Source organism: Ursus maritimus, unplaced genomic scaffold (assembly GCF_017311325.1).
Source record: "Ursus maritimus isolate PB19 unplaced genomic scaffold, ASM1731132v1 scaffold_34, whole genome shotgun sequence".
NCBI classification, from domain to species: Eukaryota; Metazoa; Chordata; class Mammalia; order Carnivora; family Ursidae; genus Ursus; species Ursus maritimus.
The window spans coordinates 20,715,876-20,742,343 of record NW_024426008.1 but is presented as its reverse complement, the minus strand read 5'-3'; the positions used below and the strand labels follow the sequence as shown (position 1 = coordinate 20,742,343).

Below are 26,468 nucleotides of genomic sequence, written 5' to 3'. Positions count from 1 at the left end.
AGAGGGGACGGGAGAATCAGGCCAAAGGACGAGACACAGTGCAGGAGATGTGGCAAAAGAGACAGACTGCGGACGACAGAACTGTGTCACGAATTCAGAAGGAACACTGACGTAGCCGTGCGTCTGTTTGCATGACTTGGAGGGGAGAGGTGAAAAAGATTTTTCAAAATCAAGTCTGTCTGAGGTATAATTAGTTCAAAAATTAATAACACTCCAGGAGGTAGACCATAAAGAGAATTCATTTAAAAAATAAAAGTAAGAGAGAGGATGGCAGGTCTGAGGTTGGTGTGTGTCCAGTTCTATCTAATTAGTGGCAACCGGGGGAACAGAACGTTGGACTGAATGTAAAACAAAACCTTTTGTTTATTTATTTATATGTTTTATTTTCTATTTTTTTAAGTAGGTTCCGCGCCCAGTGTGGAGCCCAACACAAGACTTGAACTCATGACCCTGAGATCAAGATCTGAGCTGAGCTCAGGAGTCGGACGCTTCACCAACTGAGCCACCCAGGCGCCCCAAAATAAAACCTTTTAATGGAACATAAACTTCCAAAATAAAACCTTTTAATGGAACATAAACTTTTAAATTTCTACCTAACAATAACTTGAAGATTGCATCAGATAGAAACAAGATATTAGTAATGCTGTACTGTTCTGTATGCAGGGGTTCCACACCATCCTGCCTGTAAATTAGCTCCTATTCCCACATTCTGCTCTTTCAAAGTGTTGGCCCCTGCCACGTTTGGTATCGTTCAACCTCGGAATTTGGTATCTTTCAACCTCGAAAATATTAGGGCTGGCATCCAAATCACACAGTAATTTTGGAAATAAATATCTCTAAACTCATGTTTCCTTCCTTTCGTATCTTCTGATTTTTCTAAAAAGTGAAATACCAGGCAGATCAGGCAAGCATTTCACATAGTTTGTAAAATCCAGGACACAATGGGGCCCTATCTCTTAATGCAGCAGGGAGATATGTTCTATTTGGGAAAAGAAAGAAGCTTTAATGATAATTCAGTATCATCCTAGATGAGTAAGTACAGTGTTACCGAAGAGAGGAGACACAGCCTTTATCCCCTTAAAATACGCCTCAACAGAAAAAGCTAAGGGCTTATCAGAATATTCAGCGTGGCACATAGGTGACACACCAACCTAAAAGCAGAGAGGGTTTTTAAATTTTAATTTAGTTTCATTTAGTTTAATTGGGGCACTTATAAATGCCTGCAAGTCCACTTGCGCTGGCTTGTCTGGGGGGTAAACAGCTGTGTGAGTGATTTCGGCTTATTTTAAGCTGGAGGATATAAAAATTGCTATCTGCAAAAGCTGCACCTCACCCTGCCAGTTAACTCGTCAACAGTTTCACTCCTCCTGCCGGCTGGGGCCGGACCTAAGCGCCCCTTTCCCCTGCACGCCCCGTGGCACGGCCTCCGAGCCTGATCCCTTTGGGACTCACCATCAAGGCGAAGGTACAGGAAGTTCCGAAAAGCAAAGTAATCTTCCATGATGGTCATGAGGGACGTCATCTGGCAGAAAAGCAGCACGCGGTGATTAGTCGCTCTCAGTTTTGGCAGAATACGATCAAGCAGCTCAAACTTTCCTGAGGCCCGATACAGCTCAGCCCTGAAGCCCAAAAAGGCAAAACAAGAAGACGGTATTACTGCTGTCTCCTGGAAGGATCCAGGATAGCTTCAGTGAATGAATGAATGAATATCCACCCCAGAACGATGGGGGCATGTCATGGAACAAGCGAATACTTCTACACAAGACCCACAAAGAGTACATTATAGATGCTATGTATGGCGACTGGTTCTGGAAAGAGAAGGAAATTCTTGTGTGTCCCTAATACTTTCGCTCTCTGTCCCTCTCTCTCAATTTTCTCTCCCTCTTTCTCTCTCTCTTATCCACACACAGTCGTGAATCCGTTGTGTTTCCTTAAATTGCTGCTTGGTAAGCACATAAAGTTATTAATTTAGGGCACTTAAAACGCGTCCAAATATTTCTTGAGCACCTAGTACCACCTGCTGGGCACAGTTCCAGGCACATGTATACGGATGAGAAAATAGACTCCCTGCCTTCCAGACGGCTAATTGCAAATTGTGATGAGCACTAAAGAGAAAAATAACAAGTTGCTATGAGACAACGCACAGCAACACGTGACATCTTTAAATTAGAGCAGGGTTTGGCAAATTTAGGCCCTGGCCTGCTGCCTGTTTTTGTAAATAGAGTTTGACTGGAGCGCAGCCAGGCCCACTCATTTCTGTTTTGTGTATTCGGCAGCTTTCACACCACACAACAGCAAACTTGGGGCAGAGACTTTGTGACCCACAAAGGCAAAAATATTTGAGATCTGGCCCTTTAGAGAAAAAACTTTGCCAGCCCTTGATGCCGGTGACCTTGCTGGAGACAGAACAGATAATGAGCCACAGGGCGGCCGGCTGAAGAACGGGGGCTGGGAGGGGAAGAGTCCAGGAAGTGGGGAGAGTATGTGCAAAGGCCCTGTGGAGTAAAGCAGCCTGGTGAGTCTGAGGAACTGAACATAAAACAGGGGAATTCTGGAGACGAGGGCAGAGAGGCAGCGGGTGGGGGGGGGGGGGAAGAGATGCCGGAGGACTCTTCTAGCTGCACTGAGTGTGTTTGCTTTAAGTGCAACGGAGAGCCACCCATGGGTTTGAAAGAGGGTGGTGGCGAGATCGGCCACATCTTTTTAAAAGATCACCATGTGCACTGTAGGAATGGACTTGGGGAGGGGACAAGAGGCCTGGCTTACAGAGAAGTTCAACTAGGAAAGAGGATGGTGGTGGGTACCGGCTATCAAGAGTGTCAACGAGCTAAAGCAGGGCCTTTTCTCCTCCATAATGAACTCCTTCTCTCTTTTGTCATCAGGGATGTGTTAAATTATTAAAACTTCATTGTCGGGCCGATACGGCTAGGAAAACTCATCTGTGCACACACTCCACAACATTGCAATGGGTCATCAGATGGCAGATTCTATGACACAGTGTGTGTCGCCTCCAACAGACAGTTTCACGTGTATGTCTTCCCAACCTCCATCCCCTGCCCCAACCACCGTCCCCCCAACATCTCCTGCGGCCGTGTTGTTCGTATGCAACCCTGGCCAATGTCATGGCGCCAGGAGTGACCACGGGACCCAGAGGAGAGGAAAGCAAGCAGGAGCAGGAGAGCCTGGCGGCCCTGGTTCTGGGTGGGTCCCCTTTCTAGTTCTTAGCCCAGTGACGCCGTCAGCCTTTGGGATCCCAAGAATGGCCCCCACATCCTAATACTCAATGTTCCCTGGTGCAAAACAGAGACTTTTCATGAATGCAAGTTACTTTTCTGTTATTGCTGGAAGGTTTGACACTCTTTAATGGCTGCTGTAACAAAACACATTTCTCATACGGATTACACTCTAATGAGTAGTGTAAAGTCACACATATCCACGGCGGATGAGACATTTCCTCTCATGCACGTCCGTGTTAAGTATCAACCTGAAATTTAATACAATAAATTCTCTTTCGGCCCAAGCTATCCTATTGGTTTTAAGTAACAACTCTTTGAAGCTTCCACTGAATTTTTAGGACATTAGGTTACTCTTAATTCTATTAAATGAGATCTGTGTCCTTTAAATAGTCAGTTGCTCAAGGCATCCAGTAATTTATTTCAGTAAAGTACAAGAGAAGCCTGGTGTCATTTCAGTTAACAACTCCCATACCCTCTTCTGAGGTGAGGGGCAGGCACAGGAGGCTGGCAGTAGGTACGTGTGTGATAGGAAACACCATGGAGTGAAAAGTTTAGGTAGGACCAATAAACTATTTTTTGGAAGAAAGATAAATTTTAAGATTTACCCATTGATGACCCCATTTGAATAGCCCAGGTGTTCGGCAAAGGATTCCTTTAAAAGAAAGAGGAGAAAAAAATGATTAAGAAAAAAACCCCATCCAAATATGTAAATTAACTTAATAAGTACTCTTTTAGTGAAGTTATCCCATTATTTCTAGAGTATAGTGAAACAAAACAATAAGTAAGCAAGAAAATACTTGTCAGACGATGAACCAGAAACTCGATGTCTTTGAATTCAAACTTTTGTTCTGCCATAGATGTGTCCTGGGAGTTTCTGCAAGTCTCCAGAGTCTCACACTGGGATGTCAGGGTTAGTTTACTCATCAAACAGTGATTAAGCATCTGCTGACCCAGGACTGAGCCAGGTAGGTATGGGGGATCCAGAAACAACTGAAGTATCCATCCCCAAGGAGTCTAAACTAGAGGAAGAGCCTAATACAAGCAAATCAGGATTCAGACATGCACGGAAATAAACTGCAAAAATATTCAAAAGTGAAAGTCACGGTGACTGTATACTATATTCTAAATCTGAGTTTAGAGAAATCCCGACACCCCTCCATACTGTACTTTTCTCTGTTACAGATGCGGCCCTCCGTGGACACCAACCGCTCCCTTGGGTGTCCAGGCTCCCGTCCTCAAAACACAGAATTTGAAATTTAAAATGAGAATTTCAGAATTTCAAATTGAATGTAAACTCTTTAACCACGTAATTGCCTCCTCACGGATCCTGTAGAAGAAATAAATTCCTGTTCTCCGTGTGGTGCTTCCAGGCTGACTGGAGGGAACAGGAGACCATCTGTGGGGAAGGAAAGCATGTCACACCTTCTCACTAGCCGCCCGCTGTCTCCCTCTTCTGCTTCACTTCCTTCCCCAAGCAGCAGCAGAGCTCTCCCTCCCGGGGATCAGTGCTCTTCCCCTCTGAGGTCTCCTCTCACACACGCTCATCCTTTACGGTGGGCACCGGCCCCTCGGTGTGCTTCCCTGCTGGCGAAGTCAACACCAACGGACATGGCCAGAAACCCCACTGTGACTCCAAGAGCCACGCCTTCCCTCTCTGCTGGCAGCCACCCCTTGCTAGATTTTTGGGATCCGTCCCTATCGTCTAAGCAGGGCTATAAAAACTAGAGAGATGGTACATGTCAGTGCATGGTGATAAGTTTAGGGATTAGCATCGTTTTTTGCTTTTTAAAAGATTTTATTTCTTTATTTGATGGAGAAAGTGAGAGCCAGAGAGCACAAGCAGGGGAGCTGCAGAGGGACAGGGAGAAGCAGGCTCCCTGCTCAGCGGGGAGCCCAAGGATGTGGGGCTTGATCCCAGGAGGGACCTGAGCCGAACAGACGCTTAAACGACCACCAAGCCACCCAGGTGTCCCCGGGATTAGCATCATTTCAAAAAATGTCTTCGTTTCCCTGGTTTGAAGGTCCCCAGGGAAACAGTGCGCCCAACAGAGAGAGGGGGCTTCTGGTGTGATTTCCTATGAACTAAGGGGGAGCGCAAACAAGACAGACACAGAGGCCAAGTGCACACGCCAACTCCGAGCCAGAGCCGTGGCCAGGTATGCCCATGACTCTGGGCCTCACTTCTAGGAATACGCTTCCGAAAGTTTTTATGTTAAAAAAAAATGCAAATCAGAGTCTGTCTCTCTATTGACAGCTATTTAGAATGGAAATATACAAGGAACAGAGGGCAGGCTACTTAAACTCAGCACCCCAGGTTCTCCAGACAGAAGCCTGAGGACGGAAGGCATCATCCCCCTTCCTGACATGGTCTAGCATGTTTCAGAAGCTAATTTTTTGCATGACAACGAAAATGAAGTAAGACTGACACTTAATTTTCATAACTTCTAAGTCCTCAAACCCCTCTACGAGTCAGAATAAATATCTCAAAATTGTTTTTGGAAAAGAGGGGATAGGATGGTGGGTGCCGGGTTCAGCTGGCAGGACCCTGGTCATTTTCATCATTTGATATTTTTTTTTGGCTCCCCACCGGCCACAGACCAATATAGATCCACCACTAATTCATCGACACCTTCCATCTGTTTAATCTATGTTATCAATGTATACGATGCTTCCTCTCTCATTTTTTTTTTTAAAGTTTAGCCTTTGCCTCTCCCGTAATCGGTCACATGTGATGACAAGCCAAGTGCACTGAAGCTTGGAGATGCGGAGAGATTTTCACCGGGTCACGGTTACAAAGTGGACTGGGACACGGCCTCATTGCTGCATGCTGGGTTCTCCTTCACCGAGTGCCCAAGCAGCTATGACTCTTTGATGGGATTTTATTTTCAGTGCTAGTATTGGAGCTGTTATCATCTGACTTGGATCTAGAGCTTGTCAGCCTATAGACTCTCTGCCGTCTGGACGGGGAGGCAACAGTCAGGTCCGGCTGGGACAGGTCCCCAGGACAGGTAGAGGGTGTGTAATAAATACTCTTCTCTGACAAGCGCGATTGCCAAAAACAAGGGAGAAAAAAGCAAAACACAGAATCGTCAAAGTCAAGAATATTTCAAAGGCAGGAGTATTCGAACTCGATTTTTATACTGTCATTATTAAAATTCTGATTTTCCAGAACCTTCTATTTATTTCCTTTTTAAGGAACCGGTGCGGGCACTGGACGCCTGTGGTGACCTGTTCCCTGGAGCCCTTGCTCATGCGCCGTGGAAAGTAGGCCCCACCACGACCACATGCACCAGCAAGACTGAACAGCGGAGCCTACAGTTTGGCTCCTTCTCCTTCCTGCTCAGGTCAATTGCTCCCACTGGGGAGAAATTCTGTCAATTTAGGAAACTTATTTACACGCAGTGAACAGGGCAGAAAATGTCCTCGCCCCTAAAAATAGCTTTGTGAGACCAGAGCGTCAGGATAAAAGCCAGGATTTACATCGTCAGGACAGATGCCAGAAAGGAAAAATGCAGATCTCAGTAGCCGAACGAAAGGCAGCGTCTTTTCGAGAGCATCTTCCTCTTCAACAGGTACTGACACATTATTTTAATATTTTTCATAGCATCCTTCTGAGGAAACTGATGTATTCATCATTACCTTCAATTTCCCCACTCCTACCATAACAAGGCAATTCACAGCACTTACCCAAACCCACATAATGAGCCCGAGCTTGCACTATTTTCTCCATGCTTCAAACCCTTGCTTATAAAATTCCAGATGCTCAAGTGCTTGGTGCCAATGAGAATCCGTAACCGGAAAATTCACGTTTGTTAATTCTGCTTGTCGAGCTATCAGAACATGTCATTTCAACGTCCACGCATATTTCAACCCCCTTTCTTTCTTTCCTCCTTTTTAAAAAAAGTAGCATTAGTGGGAAGAGCGCAGTCGGGATCCGAAGCAAAGCGGGGAGCGCAGACTTACCTCGATGTGCTGAAACATATAGGGGTGATTGCAGATTTTTCTCAATTGCATGATGGTGTTCATGAGAGTCTTGGCGCCTCCCTTCCCCTGAGAGTGGGCGGAGAGAGGTAACACAGAACAAACACACTGGTAACGGACCGGACACTGCCCATCTTTAAAAAGTAGGCTTTTCTAGAAAGCACCATAGGTCTTTTCTGTAACCTGTGCCTGTCGGGGTCCAAGGCTCTTGTTATATAGAAGTTTCTGAGTTACAGGTACACCATCTATCTAGTGACTCACTTATCTTCCAGGAGGGAATCTGAGTTGATGGCTTTGTGACATGACTCTCTGTTCCCCGGGGTTCTGGGAAGACAGAAGCCAGGAACAGATGCCCAGGGAGTGACACAGGATTTTAAAACCTTCTTAGGTGCCGGCCCACATTCTTCCCTGCAGTACTGACATGAGCAGAACTAAAAGCTATTTTGGTGACATGAACTTATTCCATTCCTCCTGCCCCAATGCAGTCTGCAATTAAGAGATTACGAGGTTTCCTTTGGCAGCTAGGACAGCTAGAGAAAAGGCCCACAGATGTGCTCTAACACATCAGCATTAGCAGGGACGCCCCCTGGGAGTATGTGACGTCACAGCCGTGGGAAGACAGACAACAGGTGAAGTTGCATCGTCTTCCGAAATGTACCTTCTTATCTTTCTCCGAGCCGTCCGTGAGGAGGATCCCTTTGGCTTGCATGTGGCGGTAGAGAATTTTCTGCAGCGCGGACATGTCACACTTGATCACATATTCAACCTGGGGGAGAAAGAATAGCAAGTAGGTAGGAGCAGGAGAGAGAAGGTGCCTATTCTGAGAAGACGGCTGGGACGTGGCCGCAGACGGCAGTCCTGGAACGCTGCAGGTCCCTCCATTTCCCCTCCCCGGATTCCCGGAGTGGAGGGTGGGATGGGGGTGGTGGTGGAGACCGCGGTCATCGCTGCTAAAGGTACCATAATGATGGAGGGACCTGCCAAAGGGTGAATGTGACTGAGGCTGGGGTCACGTTTTCTGAAATTGCTTGACTTGCTCCATATTTGAGAGAGAGAGAGAGAGAGAGAAGCTTACAAACTGTTCAAATTCAAAGATGCTCAATATAGAGTTTCTTCCTAGTATTTCTTCCACTTTCCAGCTACACACCCTTTCATATGAACAGAAAAACACTGACTGCCCAATATCCCAAGATTTGCTCTGTAAGACGTTTATTTATTATTATTTTTCAAGATTGTATTATTTATTTGACAGAGAGAGAGAGAGACCACAAGTAGGCAGAGTGGCAGGCAGAGGGAGAGGGAGAACCGGGCTCCCCGATGAGCTAGGACCCGATGCGGGCCTCGGTCCCAGGACCCCAGGATCATGACCTGAGCCGAAGGCAGATGCTTAGCTGACTGAGCCACCCAGGTGCCCCTGTAAGACAATTTTTCACTGGGCATATGCAGAGACCCCCAGTACTAATCCACAAGTGAGATTTGTAACAGCCCTACGTTGACTGCCATTAACCTCTGCTTTTCAGAGACAAGAGAGGACCTGTGAGGACAGCAGGTGGGGGAGAGGAATTAATCTAAAATTGGACACAACACAACTTTATGACCACCTAAAGAAAGCAAAACCTTGTGGGCCTCCAGTTGGACTATAAAAAAAAAAAATTCGATTTAAAACAGTTAAAGGGAATTCACGTGCCCTTGGCTTAGCACACACCTGCAATACTTCTAGCACGTTCTTAATGCATAAAATCTGCCTTGATTATTTCCCAGTATTATTTTCTTTATTAAAAAAATCCCCGGAATACAAATGTGCAATTTTCATAATAAACGTCAGATAAATGCCTAGAAATCTGCAGAATGTGATTAAAAGTAAATCAGCAAGCTGCCTAATGTTTAATAAACTGATTAAAAATGATCAGGTTATTTTCAGCTCTGAGGGCCAGGGCGAGGAGGTCACAGATGAAGAGAAGTTGAATATTCATTCAATTGTGGCTTCAGAAGGAACCTGTCAGGCCAGATAGAACTGTAATTAATAGCCTTTCGCCACTTGTTTTGATGCACCAAGTAAGACTGGAGAAAGGCTGGCTCCTTTGCAGAAAAGTTAAGAAAAGCAGGTGACCCTTCATATACTTGTCTTTGTTTTTAATGACCTTGGCCAGAGGGGGGGAAAACAGAAATCTCGAAGTTTAATAAACAAGAATGCACTTGCTACAGGCTTTCTGTTTTAGATGCCTGATCATGTCCTATTTTTAAAGTACTTTATCGAGAGTTGTTCACTCAATGGAATTTGATCACAGTGAAGAAATGTGTTAGACAACGTCAGGCTGCAACCAGCAGGAGCATAAAAATGGCACCAAGGCGGGCGCCTGGGTAGCCCAGTCGGTTGAGCGTCTGACTCTTGGTTTCGGCTCAGGTCATGATCTCAGGGTCATGAGATCGAGCCCCGTGTCCGGCTCTGTGGTCAGCGGGGAGTCTGCAGGAGATTCCTTCTCCCTCTCCCTCTGCCCCTCCCTCTCTCTAAAATAAGTAAATAAATCTTTTTTTTTTTTTTTTTTTTTTTTAAGGCACCAACGGCTAATATCGCTGAGCTCTTTCTGCGGCCCAGGACCTACACAAAGTGCTTTCTGTGCCTTCTCTCATTTTACCACACAAGAGCTCTGGGACAGGGTCACGTGTCATGTCTGCACTTTATAGAGAACCTGAGCATCAGAAAAATTAACAGACTGGCTCAAAGTGATAGGGGCATTTAATGGTGCAGTTAGGACTGGAAACCAAGTCCACTCTTCTAAGCTCTATGCTAAGGATGACCAAGGAGACATTCAAGCTTTCCCATGTTCACCGCCATTGGGGACTCCCTGCAGGAACGGATGGCTGCTGCTTGCTTTTCAGTGAGTTAGGGGGCAGCAGATACAGATCAACCCCCTTCCCATCAGCCAGCTACTGCTAGGCGCTGGAGGGCAAGGAGTTTGGGAAGCAGGAGGCGTGTACGATGATACCACACAGGCACAGATACTACACCCGCCCGCGGCACTCGAATCAGCAGAGACAAGCCCATCCCGAGGACCCAACAGCTGCTCGAAGACGGGGAAGTCTCGCTAACCCTCCCCCCTTCACCATTAGGGGATACCAGAAGCTGGTCTGGTACACGTGATCGCGATCACCGTCATCAGCGTCACAACTGTGTCTGACGTTTGCTCCCCGCACCTCAGTCAATTCCAAGCTTTGTTTGACTTCTCTCTAGGCCTGGGGTTCGGGTGTGGGGGGGTGACTCTTATTGCCTCTTTCCTAATTCCTACTCTACTTTGAGGGCTTCTTACATCTTCCCCAATCACCCTAGCTACCAGCCAAAGTCCATTTCTCCTTTCATTTCCCTCAAAGAAGTGGTTATTAAGCTTTTTCTGTGGCATCCCCTTACCAGAAGACACACTAGAGCACATCCTTCCAATACATGCCTATATATCGCTTTATGAATTAAACGTACGCCCTAATGTTAAGGTCTAAAGACACATGGGACTTTTAGGGTATGCTTGTCAAGGTAAAGGCAACCGACTGATTTCAAGGGGCCAATCTGATGACATATAATTATTTTTGGCCAATTCCAGCCCAATTACCCTACGATGTGGCTGATAAATACCCACACCAGGAATAGAAGAGACAGGACTGCCTTCTTCTGTTTACCTATGCTGATGTTCTTCTCGTGTTCAACCCCCAGTCCTTTGCAGAGTCTTTTTAAGCCTTTTGTCCGTGCTAGGGGCCAGGAGTGCTGGTCTAGTTAAAATCAGATCATCCTGCATCTTTGGTCGGGGCACAGGGAATCGCACCCCGCCTCACGACAGACAGCAAGCGCAGGAGTGGGGCTTTGAGGGTGGGGGCGGTCGGATGCCCCTGTGGTGGTGCTCCCTCTCACGCTCCCCCCGGGATGACCTCCCCAATCCAACCCAGGCACATGACTGACTTTTCGATCACACACGTGGGCACTGGTGTCAGTCTGTATGGCAAATGTCAACAAAGCCTATTTTTTTATTTTTAGAATATAAACGGAAGCTCTAGAATCTTCTTTCTGGATCCCAATGGGGTACTAGTAGCCACCCCTGCCCAAACACCACCCCCAAGGGCATGTTGTGGAGACCCCTGCCCTAAAGGGCTTGAATGCCTGCATTATTCATCTGGGAGGGGTCCATGATGCGGCCTTTCAGCGTCATGCCCTCGTCCAAGGTGAGTAGGCGTGTCGCCACACCCCGTCTGCTGACCTGTCACATCACGCCTGTTTCTGGGGTGACCCCTGCACCTTCCACCCCAGCCGTACACACGGCAGGCAGCCAACCAGAGCTACCCGCTGGGAAAAGGACAGACTGAACGGTTATAAGGTAGACATACAGACCGACCGACAGGGACCAAGGGAGAGGAGTTTCTGTGATAATCGTGCCCCCTAAACTCTGCTGGGTCTGAGTTGACCCCTGCAGATGTGATGGCTCCTGACGACGGCAGGAATGAAGTCTCTCGAACTATGCTGCCACTGCAGGAAATGAAGTCTCTTCCAGAGGGAGGAGTCCCCCCATGAGTGAGGTGGCAAGAGCCCCTGGGCCTAGTTTTGCTCAAGTTATATGTAAAACTGAGGTGCTCACCTCACCTACAGGATAATTCTCTCCTAAGAATTCTTACGTCAGTAGGTGATCAAACCGGTCCCTAGAAGGAGCAACATCAGGTGATCGTAACTGGCTGGGAGTCTCCTCCACCCACCCCCGGAGAAGTACTCAGGCTTTACTCATAATTTCTGCCTGAATACTTACAACGTCCCTCCCAAAAGATGTATTATTGGAACAATGCACCCAGACTATGGTGTGTGATATGTTATCACTTTCTGAACTGAGATTTCCAAACAATAAGATGCCATATTTCAAAGTCCCACGTTCTGGAATCTACGGGGCAAGAGAGGAACGAAGTAATGATTAACTACATCAAGCATTCCGAATGTTTATATCATGAATATACAAGTTGCCCATCTCAGCGAAGCTGATTTGTTGTTTCATATAGATTAAGTCAAAATTAGGATCGATTTTAGGTAGGTCAGCCTCTAGTCGACCTCCAACATTGTATACATATTTTAGCATATTTAGACATCAATATATATACATCCGTCTGCACGTGTAGTTGGCTCTGGATTATCTATGAATTAACAAAGCGGACGGTCAGCATAGACAACCCCAAATAGGAGGTACATTGCAAAATCAATTTGTATTTAGTTTACGTCAGGTTTTATATACGCCCTTTCATCTGAGCTGCCATTCTTTCCTGGGTATAACGGGCGGATTTTACGCTACGGTGGGGTCGGGGGTGCTGGGGGGGCGACACCTTCCCTTCCTCATTAGGTGTGTCACTGGACTCATGACGTTATTAAATGCTCACTGACAAAAACTCATGTTTATTAAATACTCATCCATGAAAACTAATTTTGCTATGAAGTGGAGCTGCACTTATCAAACTTTTGACCCCCTATATGCCTGCTTTAGTTCTATCCGAGCTCGTTCCGGCTATACTAGACAGAATGACTGTTTAGTACACACAAAATAGATTTCATATTTTTAGGAGTTTTTCTAGCTTAAAACTCAACAATAAGAAAAGAAATGACCCAATTAAAAAACAAACAAACAGGCAAAAGATTTGAGCACCGTTTCATCAAAGAAGACATATGGTGCCAAAGAAGCAAGGGAAAGGTGTCCAACATCAGTAGACGTTAGACAAATGCAGATTCATTACGCGGTACCAGTGCATACCTGCTGAAATGGCTAAAAATGTCAAGCAAACTGACAGCACCCGATGAGGACTGACGAGAACGTGAAGGAAACGCAAGGCTCAGACACTGCTGGTCCAACTGCCCAATGGTTCCAGAAGTTTCCTATAAAGCTGTGCATGCACTTACCGCGAGACCCGACAATCCTGCCCCTGGGTCTTCACTCCAGTGAAAAGAAAACCTACGCATCATGTGTACAGCAGATGCATCCATAATTGTCGACAACCAGAGACAACCCAACTGTCCCCTCCACTGAATGGACGGACCCACTATGGCGCGTCCATAGACTAGAATACTAACTCAACAGTAAACACGAGACAACCCTGGATATGGGCAACAACCTGGACGGAGCTCAAACACATTACACTGAGTGAAAAAAACCAGATGCAGAAGGTCTGATGATGAGACATGACGTCTGACTCTGTCCCTGCAACATTCTGGAAAAGGCAGAGCGATAGGGCTGGAGAACTGATCAGTGGTCGCATGAGGCTAAGCGTTACGGAGAGGATTTGACTAAAAACAAGCAGTACCAGGGACTCTGGGGCGCGGGTACTGGGAGGGAGAACTGTTCTGCATTTTGACTGTGGGTGTGGTTCACATAACTGCATTTCTCAAAGCCCACAGAATTCTATACCCCAAAGAGTGGATTTTATATGTAAATGTAAAAATAAAAAACATTTCTCTAACTGGTGGCTTTTCATGAGAGCATTGGAGAATTACTGCCGTGGAGTAGTTGGCCTTTTCCCTGCCATCAGCCGGAATTCCCGTCCAGGCTCTTTATAGAGGCTGAGAAAGACATCCGTGTTGTCTGTGGCTGTAAGCAGATGGTGGCAGAGGGAAGCTCCTTACCCCCCAAGGACGACACTTCAGTGGCCAACTTCCCTCAGGTAAAAAATCCTAACAAGACAGAAAAAGCAGAGAGGGAACACAGGCCGAATGACACCGGCAGCTGCCCACAAATGGGTCCCCCGAGTGCCCTGGAAAGGCTGATGGGCTCAGGGGTGCGGGAGGGCCGCTGAAAGCGCGAGGACGAGCGTGTGGTGAGAAAGAACTTGAGGTGAACAAGAAGGAGAACTACAAGTCAGTAAGACAGCAACAGGTTGACACTAAGGAGCACGGTGGCCGCGACTGTCACGAGGTGAGAGCCTACCGCACGCCAGGCTTCGACTCACGGGTCCTACATCCATTCAGTCCTCTCAACTCTTCTGTGGGGCAGGTAGTACTTCTTTGCTGGTTCACTGATGGGAACACAGAGCCCCACTGGACTAACCAACCGACGTCACACGGTTAGTGAGAGACAGGGACCGTGATAGGGACCCATGTCCGCTCCGACAGGCAGAGCCCATGATTTCCGTTCCACCAAGCTGGGAGCTTGTCCGTAGATAACACACCACACACGGGGCAGTTACCATACCTCAAATAATACTCTGGTATTAAAGACTGTAAGTGCACTTTATGCAGGACCACACTCTCTGTAATCTAACCGTATTTTTTTTTAAGTTTACCAATACTCAGGAAGCTCTTTTGTGGAAGGAGCAGTGAAATAAATATTTTAGGAAGTGAAGGATTCCTTTATGATACAACCGATCACCTCATAACCCTTATGCTGGGCAAGTCTGGAGTTTTATAGAATGGATTTTCTTCAAACAGGGCATATTTCCAACATGTGATGCACTTTTAAAAATCTATCTATATTAGCCAGTCCTGGAAATTAAGTAAATAAGATGAAGAAGTTTTACAGAATGAATAAATGAAGGACTTCGGTTAATTACCTTTGATTTTATACCTCTGCTAAAGAAACAGAAGTCTGGGACACGGTAAAATCATGAACATCCATCTCTCCACCTTGCAGGATCTCTTGCTGGGAAGTGGCTCACGGTGCCCACATGACCACTGGACCCATTCCCCAGTTATTCACTAACTAGGGTCCACCTTGAACAGTAAGGGGGTTACCCAAAGACGCCAAGACCAGAGGAAGTCAAAAGAATGTCAACAGCATTCAACCCCCAAGATGCATTCACTAGCAAAACGAAATACTTAAATATTTAGGCTTCTGCTGGGATAAGCACGATATAAGACCTGTGCTTATGTTAAACGTTTTCTTCCTGGCGGTTAATGAATACGGGGAATCGGGAACAAAATTCTCTCTTAATAAAGTGACCAACTTTGTACGCTCTCTTGTCAACTCCCACTTAAGAAACGAATAGAATGAACCAGTCTGTACAAAAAGACAGAGTCCTTACACGGAAAAAACACAGTGACGCAAAGTACACATTTCAGAACTGGCTCGTCTACAGAGGCAGCTCAAATCCAAACGCCTCTCCTGCGACAGGTAGTACGCAATGCCAAACAGCCCGTCTTCAGGAGAATAAAGTTAGAACTCAGAAGCGTGTGGTTCCAAAACATGGTCGGGAACATATCAAACTAATCCCCGAACCAAACCAAAGAATGTGGAGCGAAGGGCTCGAAAGGTATTCTAAAGCACTGAGATGTCAGTGTGCAAAACACCAGCTGAAAAATACCTGCTTAAAATATTCACAGGAACTTAATTTTTATGGTGCGGGATGAAAACCATGTCCAAGAATACTCAGATGATGTGTCTGTAATTTGCAGGAACTCTGTTTTTCACTTATTACCTGAAGAGTGACGTCACCAGCATCACAAGCATTAAATAAATGTCTAGGAAACCTGGTAAACGTTTATGAGGCCTTCTGATGATGATGCAAGACCCAAACTCATATCCTTGTCTGACTCACGAGCAGATCAATTCGGTGGCGCCTGCAAGAGTGAACTTAACAAGGTTAAAAACTTAAAAAAAACACAAAACCCTACATTTATAATGTTGATGTAAGTGAAAGTGAAAATGTCAGGAGACTCGATGAATTTGGTAATTTTACAAAAGCTGGCCCCAAAGCTTCAGGGAAACCAGGCTGAAAATACTGGAATTTCCCTTCTCTCCCTCTATATTAAAACCTCTACCTTCTATCAAACAAAAATGTCCTGTATGATATTTCCAAGATACCTGGGACTAAAACATGAGCCTGCTGTTTTAGAAACACAATTTCAGACACAGGTACTTGGGAGATCGGCAGGGAAAGAAACCACAGCTTTTGAATTTGCAACATACCTTTTCTGGCAGCTGGGACTCGACTTCCTTCTTCAGCCTCCTCAGTAAAAATGGTCTCAACACCTTATGTAGACGCCTGATGATCAATATAGTTTCCTCTTCATTTAAGTCCACCTACGAGAGAACGTCACATGAGTTGGACGTGGTTTTTCTTCTTTAACGATGTTTCACGAAATAATGCTTTCGGGTTACCTTTATTAATCTGTTGTGATACGTGATTGCAATTTTATGTCCATCAAGGCCAGGTCTTTACCTGTTATGCACACCTCAGAATCCTCCTCCCATGTACCAGGTGGTAATAACATGGCCTCTAAATGGGTGTCTCTGTCTTATGGAGTCCATGGGAAAGGGGCCAGAGCCACTGGTCTCCCAGCTCAGGATTTTTTTGGATAGGACTGCCACAAAGCCTTACTGAAAACTGAGACAGAACCCAAGTAAAGGGGCAACGGTTCTACTCCAGTCGAAGCCTTAAGTTAGGCTCCTAACTTGGATTGTCTCAGACGCAAAAACACCCCAAGGCGACAAGGCCTAAACATGAAAAGAAGAAGAGAGTAGACCCAGTGGATGGAGGCAGGTTTCCAAGCTCCTCTACCTCACTCCGCCTTCCCTCTGCTCTCATCTTGGTCAGTCCTCTTTCTGCAGAACCTTCTCCAGAACCTGTACGTCACGTTTCTCTATGAACCTCTAGGGGGCAGACTTGATCGACATTCCTTTCCACAAAGGGGCAGGCCCATGAATTACTGACAAATGGCAAAGGTCCCTAGAACGTACTTCGAAATTGAAGAGCTGAATAGTTCCAACATAAATGTCCCGAAAGCTTTCTAAGTGACTTTTCATTCCCACAGTTAAGAAACCACTAATCAAAAGGACAGGTACCCATTCCTTTTCTTGCAATGGCCCATGTCTTCCTTTCATAAATGAGCTCCAAGAGAAGACAGATGGTGGAAGGAATGATAGTAAGAAATGTGAAAATGGCTACTCTGGGATTTGAGGAGTATTAATGTAGACACAAAACGGAGGCTCACACTAAAACTGGAAAAAATATGTACAGAAAATTAGCGTGAGCTAGTTCAGTTTCACACACAAACTCTTCATCGGGAAACAGTTGAAAGAGAAGCCCAAGTTTATAACAAGAGAATATCTGCTCTCAGGTTTGTGTTCAGCTGGTTCGGTTGATCTGGTTAAATAGATTCAACAACTATCTCTCCATTCATCCTCCCTGTGGCCCACACAGATGAGGATTCCATCAGTCAGGATCATTCTTTAGTGGCCTGATTCACGTGTTCACAAAAGACCAAGTACCCGAGATCCTAGGACCCCAGACCCATCACTAGATCCATTTTCTTAGGACAGAAAATAACCCTGGAAAGAGAACATATGCACCCACTGATGAGTTTTGTAAAGTAAGCGACGCTGTCAGCCACCCTACAGTCTTCTGGGGCCCTAACATTCTCAGCTTTGGGCTCTTTACGATCATTTCACTGCCATACAGTGCAAAATACAAAAGTTAGACCAGTACCCTTTCTCCGGTCATGGCAAATGGAGCGTTAAACCACTGTTCAAATGTGCTGCAGCTCTTAAAAATGGTGGGGAGGAGGAAGTTAAGGAGGGCCCAGAGTTCCGGGAGCTTATTCTGCAGCGGGGTCCCAGTCAAGAGGATCCTTCTGGGGGCCACATAGTGAGTGTTCAAGACCTGAGTCAGCTTGCAGTGGTGATTCTTCATTCGGTGGCCTTCATCCACAATCATGTATTTCCACCGAATCTATAACACAAGAGGAAGGACCAACATGTGGTGAGCAAGCGAAAATACAACCACTTCTACAGGCAAGCGTGGTGTGGAAAACCAAGGAATTCAGACTTTGTGCATAATATGGTGTGATTTTCCTTCGGATAAAAAAAAAAAATCTCAACAGTCTGTTTCTCACACTTGATAGATCGTGTAATACATCCCGTGATAATAGGATGTCAAAGCAACAGCGTTGCTTAGGGGCCATGTGATTCCAAATTGCTCTCGCCAAAGAGGAGAACTTGGGCCCAGGATGAAATGGTTGGGCCAGGACTAGCTTCTGTGTCTCCCCAACCAACACTCCTTCTATTAATGCTAGACCATGATGGCTATCCCCGATTTAGTGTTCATGCTGCCTCGGCTCAGAGCAAGAAGAGAAGAGAGCTCTCTACTTGAAGCAGAAATTAATGACCGATTTTCCAAGATGGCGTCAGTAGGTACTTCTAGCTGAGACGCTCTGGCTTCATGCCTTCGCTTCTATTGTTATACTGTTAGTGCTTGGCTCAGCTCAGTGTTCTTTTTTCTTCTTAATTTGAATGAGTTGCTAACATTTAAAAGTTGGAATATTTCACTTAAAAATCTGAACATCCAGCTTCTCTTAAAAAAGTAAGATCTGGCAACCTGGAGTCTCTGGGTTCAGACATATTCCTTAACCTGCCAGGTCCTTACCTGCAGGTCTAGGATCACTGTTTTCAGATACCTAAAATGAAAGGATATACTCACTGGCACTGAAGACAATGCTAAAATATCATTCCTCTGTTTTTTCCAGAACTTTGGAATTAAACACAATCTCCTTTCCCAGCATGACTACCATGTGAAAAATAAAGAAGGGCCATATGACACGATCTTCCCTCCTAAGTCCGCACACAGGCCCCTTCCTCTCTCATAACTTACCCTTCAGCCCTCTTCAAGGTCACTGGTCTCAGTTTCTTTAAGTGAGAACAATGAGGAATGTCCCACTAAGCCTATTCATTCCCTACGAAACAGTGGCAATGGCCAAGAAAAGCATCTGGTGCTCAGATGTCCCCGGATCCTGCTCCAAAGCTCCCAGAGAGAGAGGAGAGAGACAAGCAGAGTATTCTAGATGGTCCCTGCCTTCCTCATTAGAAGTGACAGTAAAGTCGGGGGAGAAGAAATATAAAATCATTAGTCTGGCTGGGATGCTTGGGTAAAAAACAAAACAAACAAACAAACAAACAAACAAAAAAACCAACCAGAGCTTTGGGTCTTTTGTTTTGTTTTGACTCTTCCTCCACTATTTCTAAGAAAAGCGTCCTTGAGAATGAAGTGTATGGACAACTACCCCAAGCTTAGCAATAGCACGAAAAGAGACCAGCAGATACAAATGTATTTAAGTAAGCAGTCGAAATCTACTTTTTTAATTTAGCTTATGACCTAATAAACACGGAATCAGAGAGGACTTCGATTTTGCTAATCTACTCATTTACCAATTAGGTCTTCCGCTTGGACGACATATCGCTACCCCTGTCTATAGCTTCATTCCTCCAGCAACAAATAAAAGCAATTCATCTCATTACCAGGCATCTCTGATGAATTCTGAAATACATACACAGAAGACGTGATAGAATTTTTTTTTTAAAGGATCTCCGATGTACAAACACTTTCCCAGAGTCCTACCGAAAACATGTCATTTCTGACACTGCCAAATTCCTCTCTGAGAATGGGGAGCAGGAACACAGCCTTGTCACCAGTGCCATCTCAATGATTATACCTCTCCTGGGAGCACACTTCCTGTATGGTAACTCCTATGATGCCAGGAAGGCAACTCTCGGTTCCCAGAGCAAAGGTTTAGTGTGGACAGAGAACAGATTCCAGAAACGGATTCTGCTCGGTTCTGGATTCTGCTCGGTTACTTAGTTTCGGATTATAGCACTTCCAAAACACCACAGGGTAGGAGAAATTACCGGAGGAAGAAAAATAAAGTTTTCATGTTTGGTCCCATGAAAGAAGGTATTCTGAATGAATATATTAGGAGGCAAGGCGACAGAAATCAAAGAACAATGTTCTATTTTCTGGCTAAAGGACAACTTCGGACGTACAAATTAGGAGACATGCGTGTCACAGGTAGAAAACAACTCTTTCTCAGCTTCGAGTGAACAGTCACAGAAACAGCCCAGAGTCTTCCAAACAATGGCCCATTATTTTAGCAGGGAAAAAACCCAACACGGGAATAGCACCAAAGCCGCACTCTGGACAAATGTTCACATGGAGAAGACCATATGGAGAGGTGCCTACTCATCTTTGGAGAGACAAAGGCACAAGAGGAATGAAGTCATGCTGCTGTCAATAACCCAGGGCAACAAAAACAATTATTTCTTCCACAAGCACGTTCAGGGCCGCTGGAGAGATAAAGAGTTGCAGAAGGAGCCCAGGTGAATTTTTTTAAGAGATGTACTCATTAACTATGAGAGTCTAGGTAAAAGAACCAGGATCAAGGACATATGCCAACAAAACAAAACAAAACGAAACAAAAAAAAAGCATGCATAAAATTAAAACCCATTCCCAAAATATATCTGACTCTGAGAGAGAGAAAGAGGGAGGGAGTGGGGGAAAGAAAGAGAGAGAAAGAGAGAGAGAGAGGGAAAAGCCATCTAATGATCAAATTATACCAGTGAGTATAATTTGGGGAATACTTTACACTCCAGTGCAATGGTCCGTAATTAGAGGTAAAAGAACTTTTTTTTAAAAAAACATACCTTTGCAAGAATGTGCTTGTCTTTGATAATGTACTCGTAAGTAGTCAGGAGGACGTTGAATTTGCCACTCCGCAGCTGGGGGACAAGGGAGCGACGCATGGCAGGGGTGCCCTGAATGGAAAGAAATACACACACATATATATTACCCAATGGAAGTAATGTGTGCATTTTGTCTCACTATTCATGGCTTAATGGAGCCCAGACATGTGACTGTGGATTACACCTCTATGCATTATCATATACAGATCCATTATCCACAAAGAAAGTGCCTGGCGAAATCGCGCACATCTGGACACTTTTCAGACCCTCATAGGCAGGCTTTCCCCCTGAAAACCGAGGGAGGGGAAGACGGATAAGGAAATTACAGCAACCTCGAGGTGGCCGAGAACCCGCTGCTCGGCTGAAAGGCTCCATTTCTATGGGAGCGTGCAGCAGGCAGCCCGGGGCCCGGGTAATTGCCGAACTTTGCAGCAACAGCGGGCACGGCGGCGGCGCGCGGAATGCGCGGTATTTGTCATTTGTATTACTCTCATCAGAAACCTCGCAATATGATAATTAACAATTTTCTTCTGCATTTCACTATCTGAAAGTAATTACGGTTTATTACAGTAATCTTCTTGGGATGATTAACTCACACTGTTTGCTACATGATGCACATGACAAAACTTTACAACCGAATACAGTTCACAGATGTGCATATGGAATGAAGGGGGGAAAAAAGAGGGTCTATTTTTTGCTTTTCCACATTTATATATAAATACAGCATTCCAAACCTTGTAAGAAATTTTCACCACAGAAGGAGCCCATTTGTCAAATTCATATGTCCAGTTAGACAGAGTCCTAGAGAACAAAAAAGAAAACACACAGAGAAAAAGACATTTGTATCAAAGTCGGTGGTTAAAAAGATGTTCTTATTCACGCTCGGGCCTCACCTTGAAAGGGGCGAGAGAATATAAAATATCTCAACTACGTATTTCTTTGAAAGGTGTGGAAATAAGAGATAAGTGGGAAATAAGCTGCCCCAAAGCACGACAAGTTCCTAAGAAATCTCGTAAGAAAAAAAAAAATAAAAAAGATGCATAAACATAGAGGGGGGGAAAAACCCTTAATTTCAATATTGAAAACAGCAATTGCCAGAGCGATCTGGGGACTCTTTAAAAACAGCCATGTAAGTTCACAGAAGAGTTGAGTCAGGAAAAAGAAATGACAAAAGCACATGAAAATATGAAATAAATCTGTCAAGAGGGAGCAGGGGGAGAAATATGGAATGCCTTTTTTTTTAAATCCCCGAAAGCCTCCCCATAATATAGGAGTCAGAACTTGCAAAATATAGATGAAGAGCAAATATATCCTCGAAACGTACATACGATACGAAGGCTGTCTAAATACTGCGGATTCGGGTAACACAGATTTAGCAGGTCTGCAAACAGTCCTCGTTTAGACAGAATTTGCAAATGCTGAACCAGAATCCTTTTTGTTTGTTTGTTTGGCCAGATCCAAGTCTGTATTAGTCTGTATTAGCACCGAGACGGACAAAGGTCTCAGTGACTAGAACTGCGATCTGACGCCCGCAGACAGAGACACCCCACTCCCAGGGGGGCCGTTCTGAACAGGTATTCCTTCTCTCAGGAGAGTCCGGAAAAGACTAACGAGAACCGCCCAGGCTCTGGGAACTGAGCGGAGAGCAGGAAGACCGGTCCTTGCAGGGTAGCAAAACCGCTCCGTTAAACTGCCCGTTCTGAAGGCAGTTTAATGCAAAATTGACATGTGCGATTGTGATCTCGACTCTGTTTTAAGAGATACTGTCAAGGCAGATTTAAGAGGACGTAGTTTTTGAATATATGTAACCTTTCGGAAATGGGACAAGGAAAAAAAAATCCAAGAAATCTTTAAAAAAATAGATTATCGAAACCTTTCTGCTCCTCAAGCTGCTTAAGGTGACAAATAAGACAGCCCTGCGGTGTGCGGGTGGTGTAGACCACGGGGTGGTGCTAAGGGCCGATAAAATCGCTCAGTCCTGTGTTTAAATGGCCATTCAAAGAGGCCAGGGGTGGGAAGTGAAAACGTTAGTCCAGATCAGATGCTCCTGGCGATCCCACTACATGCTCAAAGCTGCCTTACTTGAAAAACAAGGACAAGCTACTAATAGGGCCATCTACAACCTACAGAAAGATAAGTACGGAATAAATGACTTTACTTACGAAAGGGGAACAATGATGAGATAGGGGCCATTGAGTCTTTTGTGCTCCATCAGATAAGTGATGAGTGCAATGGTTTGTATGGTCTTCCCTAGCCCCATTTCATCAGCTAAGATCCCGTTCAAATTGTTATTATACAGGGAAACCATCCATTCCAGGCCCTGGAGCTGAAATGAAGAGTAATTGCTTCAATTATCCAAGATCTGCACAGGTAATTAATACTAATACAACTCAAGTGAGGCTGTGACTTCTTAACTCCTCGGTGCTATATGTTGGATTTCCCACAGTAGGAGCGTGGGGAAGCACCAACACAAAAAGAATGTAAAATACGAGCCTGTAATCAGCCCCGCTGCTTGGTAGGTGCTAAGTGTTAATCAGATTTAGAGATGACGGGCTGCAGCGCACTGGTGGGATTTTAAGCAGCTTTGCTGCTCATCCCTACTTAGCATTTCACAGTATATGACATTCCAGAGTTATTATAAATGAAGAAAACCCAAACTAAAATCCATTCCAACCACTCCAAGAACAAAAAGCCAATGTGAGGATTAGAGACAAACAAACCAGAAGGCAGGTTTGGCACCCAGATCAGAGATCATTAGACACAGCCTTCTCGGCCATGAAGAGCCTCCCCCGGGGCGGGATCCCCTCCGTGAGGAAGCCGGCTGACCAGGGAGCCGGGGGCCGCTGCTGGGCCCGCAGCAGGGCACTTCCTGGCGGAGCGGAAGCTCCGGGGCCTCGCATGGGAACTCGCCATGCGGGTGCTCCCCACGGGCAGCGCAGTGGAGGGCGACTGCCTGGAAACATGTCCCATGTATTTTTAAGGTATGAAAGCCCTGCACCAGAGACGCAGCTTTTTGTGGGGTTCCTGTGTTAAGTACAAGAAAGACTGGGGTGAGAATACAAAATTGTTCCAATCCCTTCTCCCAATCACCAATACCAATACTGCTACCATAGCACAGATGTTGGGTTTAAATGGTAGGAGCAATTCCATACATCTGTTTATTTATATTATATTATATATATATAATATATATTATAAAATATACAATACATATAGCTATTTATACATATTATATATTACGTATTACATGGAAGTGAATATACATAAATATACAAATATATAAATATGCATGTCTGCTCAAGTCAATTTAGCTTGCTAATGAAGTTATGCTCAGGGAAATGTTAATTTTAATTTCTTTTATGTAAGAACCAAGTGAGTAATTCAATTATTTTCAATATTTACTAAGTGACTGTTGTGTGCAAAGGACCATGCAAGGAAGTACAGCAGATGGATGTTGGGCTGTGCAAAATGCATGGCTCCCTTCAGAAGTTTGCAGTCAGAGAGGAGACAAAGGGCATTCACATATCCACATGCGCCAAGAAGGCGCTGAAAGGACGCGGCGTACATGTAAATACATATAATCTTATTTAAAATCATTCCGGCGCACATACTCAATTGCATTGGGCAGAGATTTTCTAGGGAGAGCCCTGCAATGGTCTGCAGAAATACTTCCATAGGCCACCTAGGGTACCTTGTACCACACAAGACTCCAAATCATCCTAAAGGATTCTGCAGAAGGACCGCAACACTAAGAGATGAGAGAAACAGGAAGAGCTCTGAGGCAACGGGCAAAGACAGAGAAGAAGGGAAGTGACCGGAAATCACAGTGGGGGGCAGGAGGGGCTGCAGGCCTGCAACAGGACCCCGAGACCACCAGACCTTTAGGAAAGTCAACTAAATGCCAGAAACATCTGGACAGTGGTGGCGGATTTTTTTTTTTTTTTTTAATGAAAATAGGCAAAGGGGCTGAATTTTGGATTCATGTTAAACCCAGATGAAACAGAAGCATAAACTGGCAGCAGAGGAGACGAACAATTCACAAAAATGGGTGGGAGGTGATCTGGGTTTCCCCAGACCATGGAACTGGAGGGTTTGGGTAGCGAACCAAACGTGTGTGGCTTTCCCGGGGAAGCAGCAGGAAGACCCCTGCTATGTCATGGTTACGTAACTATTAATAATACACAAACCTGTCAGGCAGCAGGTGACAGAAAGTTTACTTGTGGACAAGGTGATCCAGGCGGGCACTGAGCCACAGTTGGAATCGGTTTGTGAGAAATGGAAAGGATGTCATCGGTCCGATGTGGGCGGTCAGAGTCCAGGAAGGAGGAAGTTGGTGGAGGAAAAGCCCGGAAGGGGACTGACGCAGAGGCATGGTAGGAAGTCTACAGCAGCCCAGGAGAGGAAGAGGGGCATGAAGGTCACAGATGTAAATGGGGGAGATAGGTTTGGAAAGGCGGCAAGGACAAGTGATGAGAAAGGCGTTGGATTGCAGGAGGAAATCAACATGGCATTAGAAATGATTTAGGGTCCGAAGTCCCCGGACCCTTCACCCCCATGTCGCGGCAGCCAGCACAGTGCTGGGTGTTAAGAGATTAGGGGAGCCGAGTCCACAAAGTTGGGAGAACTTTAAGCACATACTTCCTAAATTACAGGATGTTAATAGGGGATATATGAACATAAAGTTGGGTGGACCAAGAAATTTGGGAAATAGGAAGTCAAAGTGATTTCACTGTAGGACGCTGATATGCAGTCATCGATCACACACTTATTTTTGCAGAGTTGTGAATGTGCTCATGCACAACAGGGATTACCGGGAGGGGTCACTGCCAAGGTGCCCATATGTCTGGTTGGCTCAGGATGGTCCTGGCTTATGCCTGGTATTAATAACAAGGGCCCCTATTCATTCTCATAAGCACCCGAATCTGCAAAAGTAAATTATACAGCAATCCTGCCTGCGACCGATAGTATTTCTCGTATTTATTTGACCATGGATCTATTTTTCTTTTTCTTTTTAAGGGATACCTCATCAAGCAAGTGTTCCAAGGAACACACTTTGGGAAACACCGAAGTGGCAGGAGGTAGAAGTTAGGAGCTGACCTTATTCCAAAAGGTCAAATGAAATGTCTGTTCTGTTTACAGTGTACGTTTCACCAAAGCTCACCATTTGATTGTGTCTTAGAAAAAGTATACATGTAGTAGGTAGCGGCTCCTAGAAGCTGACTCCATGGCATTAAACTAGAGCCAACCTTGAAGTTTTGGAAGAAATACTTCATTTATTTCGAGACGAGGCACTGATGCTCCCTCTACTCATAGAATGTGGCTGGGTTTTCCATTGTGAGGAGACTCACAATAAAACCGTTCCAAATGTTAAGCCCGTATCTCTTACAACACAAAAATCCTAAATGCACGGAAGAGAAAACGGGTATGCCCTAGTAAGATGGTGAAACGGAAGCGTCCTAAGGCAAGACTTACAGGCGCCAGAGAGAATCACCGTATTACAAGCAACGTGACCCCAAAGGCCTCACCAGCATCAAACTCCTTAAGCAATCCACGTACGCAGGTGCGAGACACATACCAACCCAAGTGAGGCGAAGGGCTGTGACTTGCCAAGAAGGCACCCCCCCCCCCCGCCAGTTACCTGATAATGCTTCAGGGTCCCATTAATGAGGAGGGCAGACTGCTTCTCCACCCGCTCAGAGATGGCATGGGCCACCGTGTAGTAGGACTGCGAGCCCCTGGCACTGTACTGCATGCTGTACTCATCGTCTACGTCCTGCTTGGCCGTCCTGAGACAGAGGA

The 26,468-nt window shown here is 45.4% G+C and overlaps 1 protein-coding gene across 1 annotated transcript in view; it reads right to left on the bottom strand.

Annotated features, from left to right (window-relative positions):
• Nucleotides 1-26,468, bottom strand: part of SMARCA2 (SWI/SNF related, matrix associated, actin dependent regulator of chromatin, subfamily a, member 2) — a 171,003-nt gene that overhangs the window by 84,082 nt on the left and 60,453 nt on the right. The window contains exons 14-23 of the mRNA XM_040620135.1: nt 26,308-26,455; nt 22,832-22,995; nt 21,404-21,470; nt 20,631-20,741; nt 17,646-17,888; nt 16,127-16,240; nt 7,876-7,983; nt 7,200-7,286; nt 3,842-3,888; nt 1,453-1,619 (exon numbers count right to left, since the gene is read on the bottom strand). Coding sequence (XP_040476069.1) covers nt 1,453-1,619; nt 3,842-3,888; nt 7,200-7,286; nt 7,876-7,983; nt 16,127-16,240; nt 17,646-17,888; nt 20,631-20,741; nt 21,404-21,470; nt 22,832-22,995; nt 26,308-26,455 — 1,256 coding nt within the window. The remainder of the gene's footprint in view (nt 1-1,452; nt 1,620-3,841; nt 3,889-7,199; nt 7,287-7,875; nt 7,984-16,126; nt 16,241-17,645; nt 17,889-20,630; nt 20,742-21,403; nt 21,471-22,831; nt 22,996-26,307; nt 26,456-26,468) is intronic.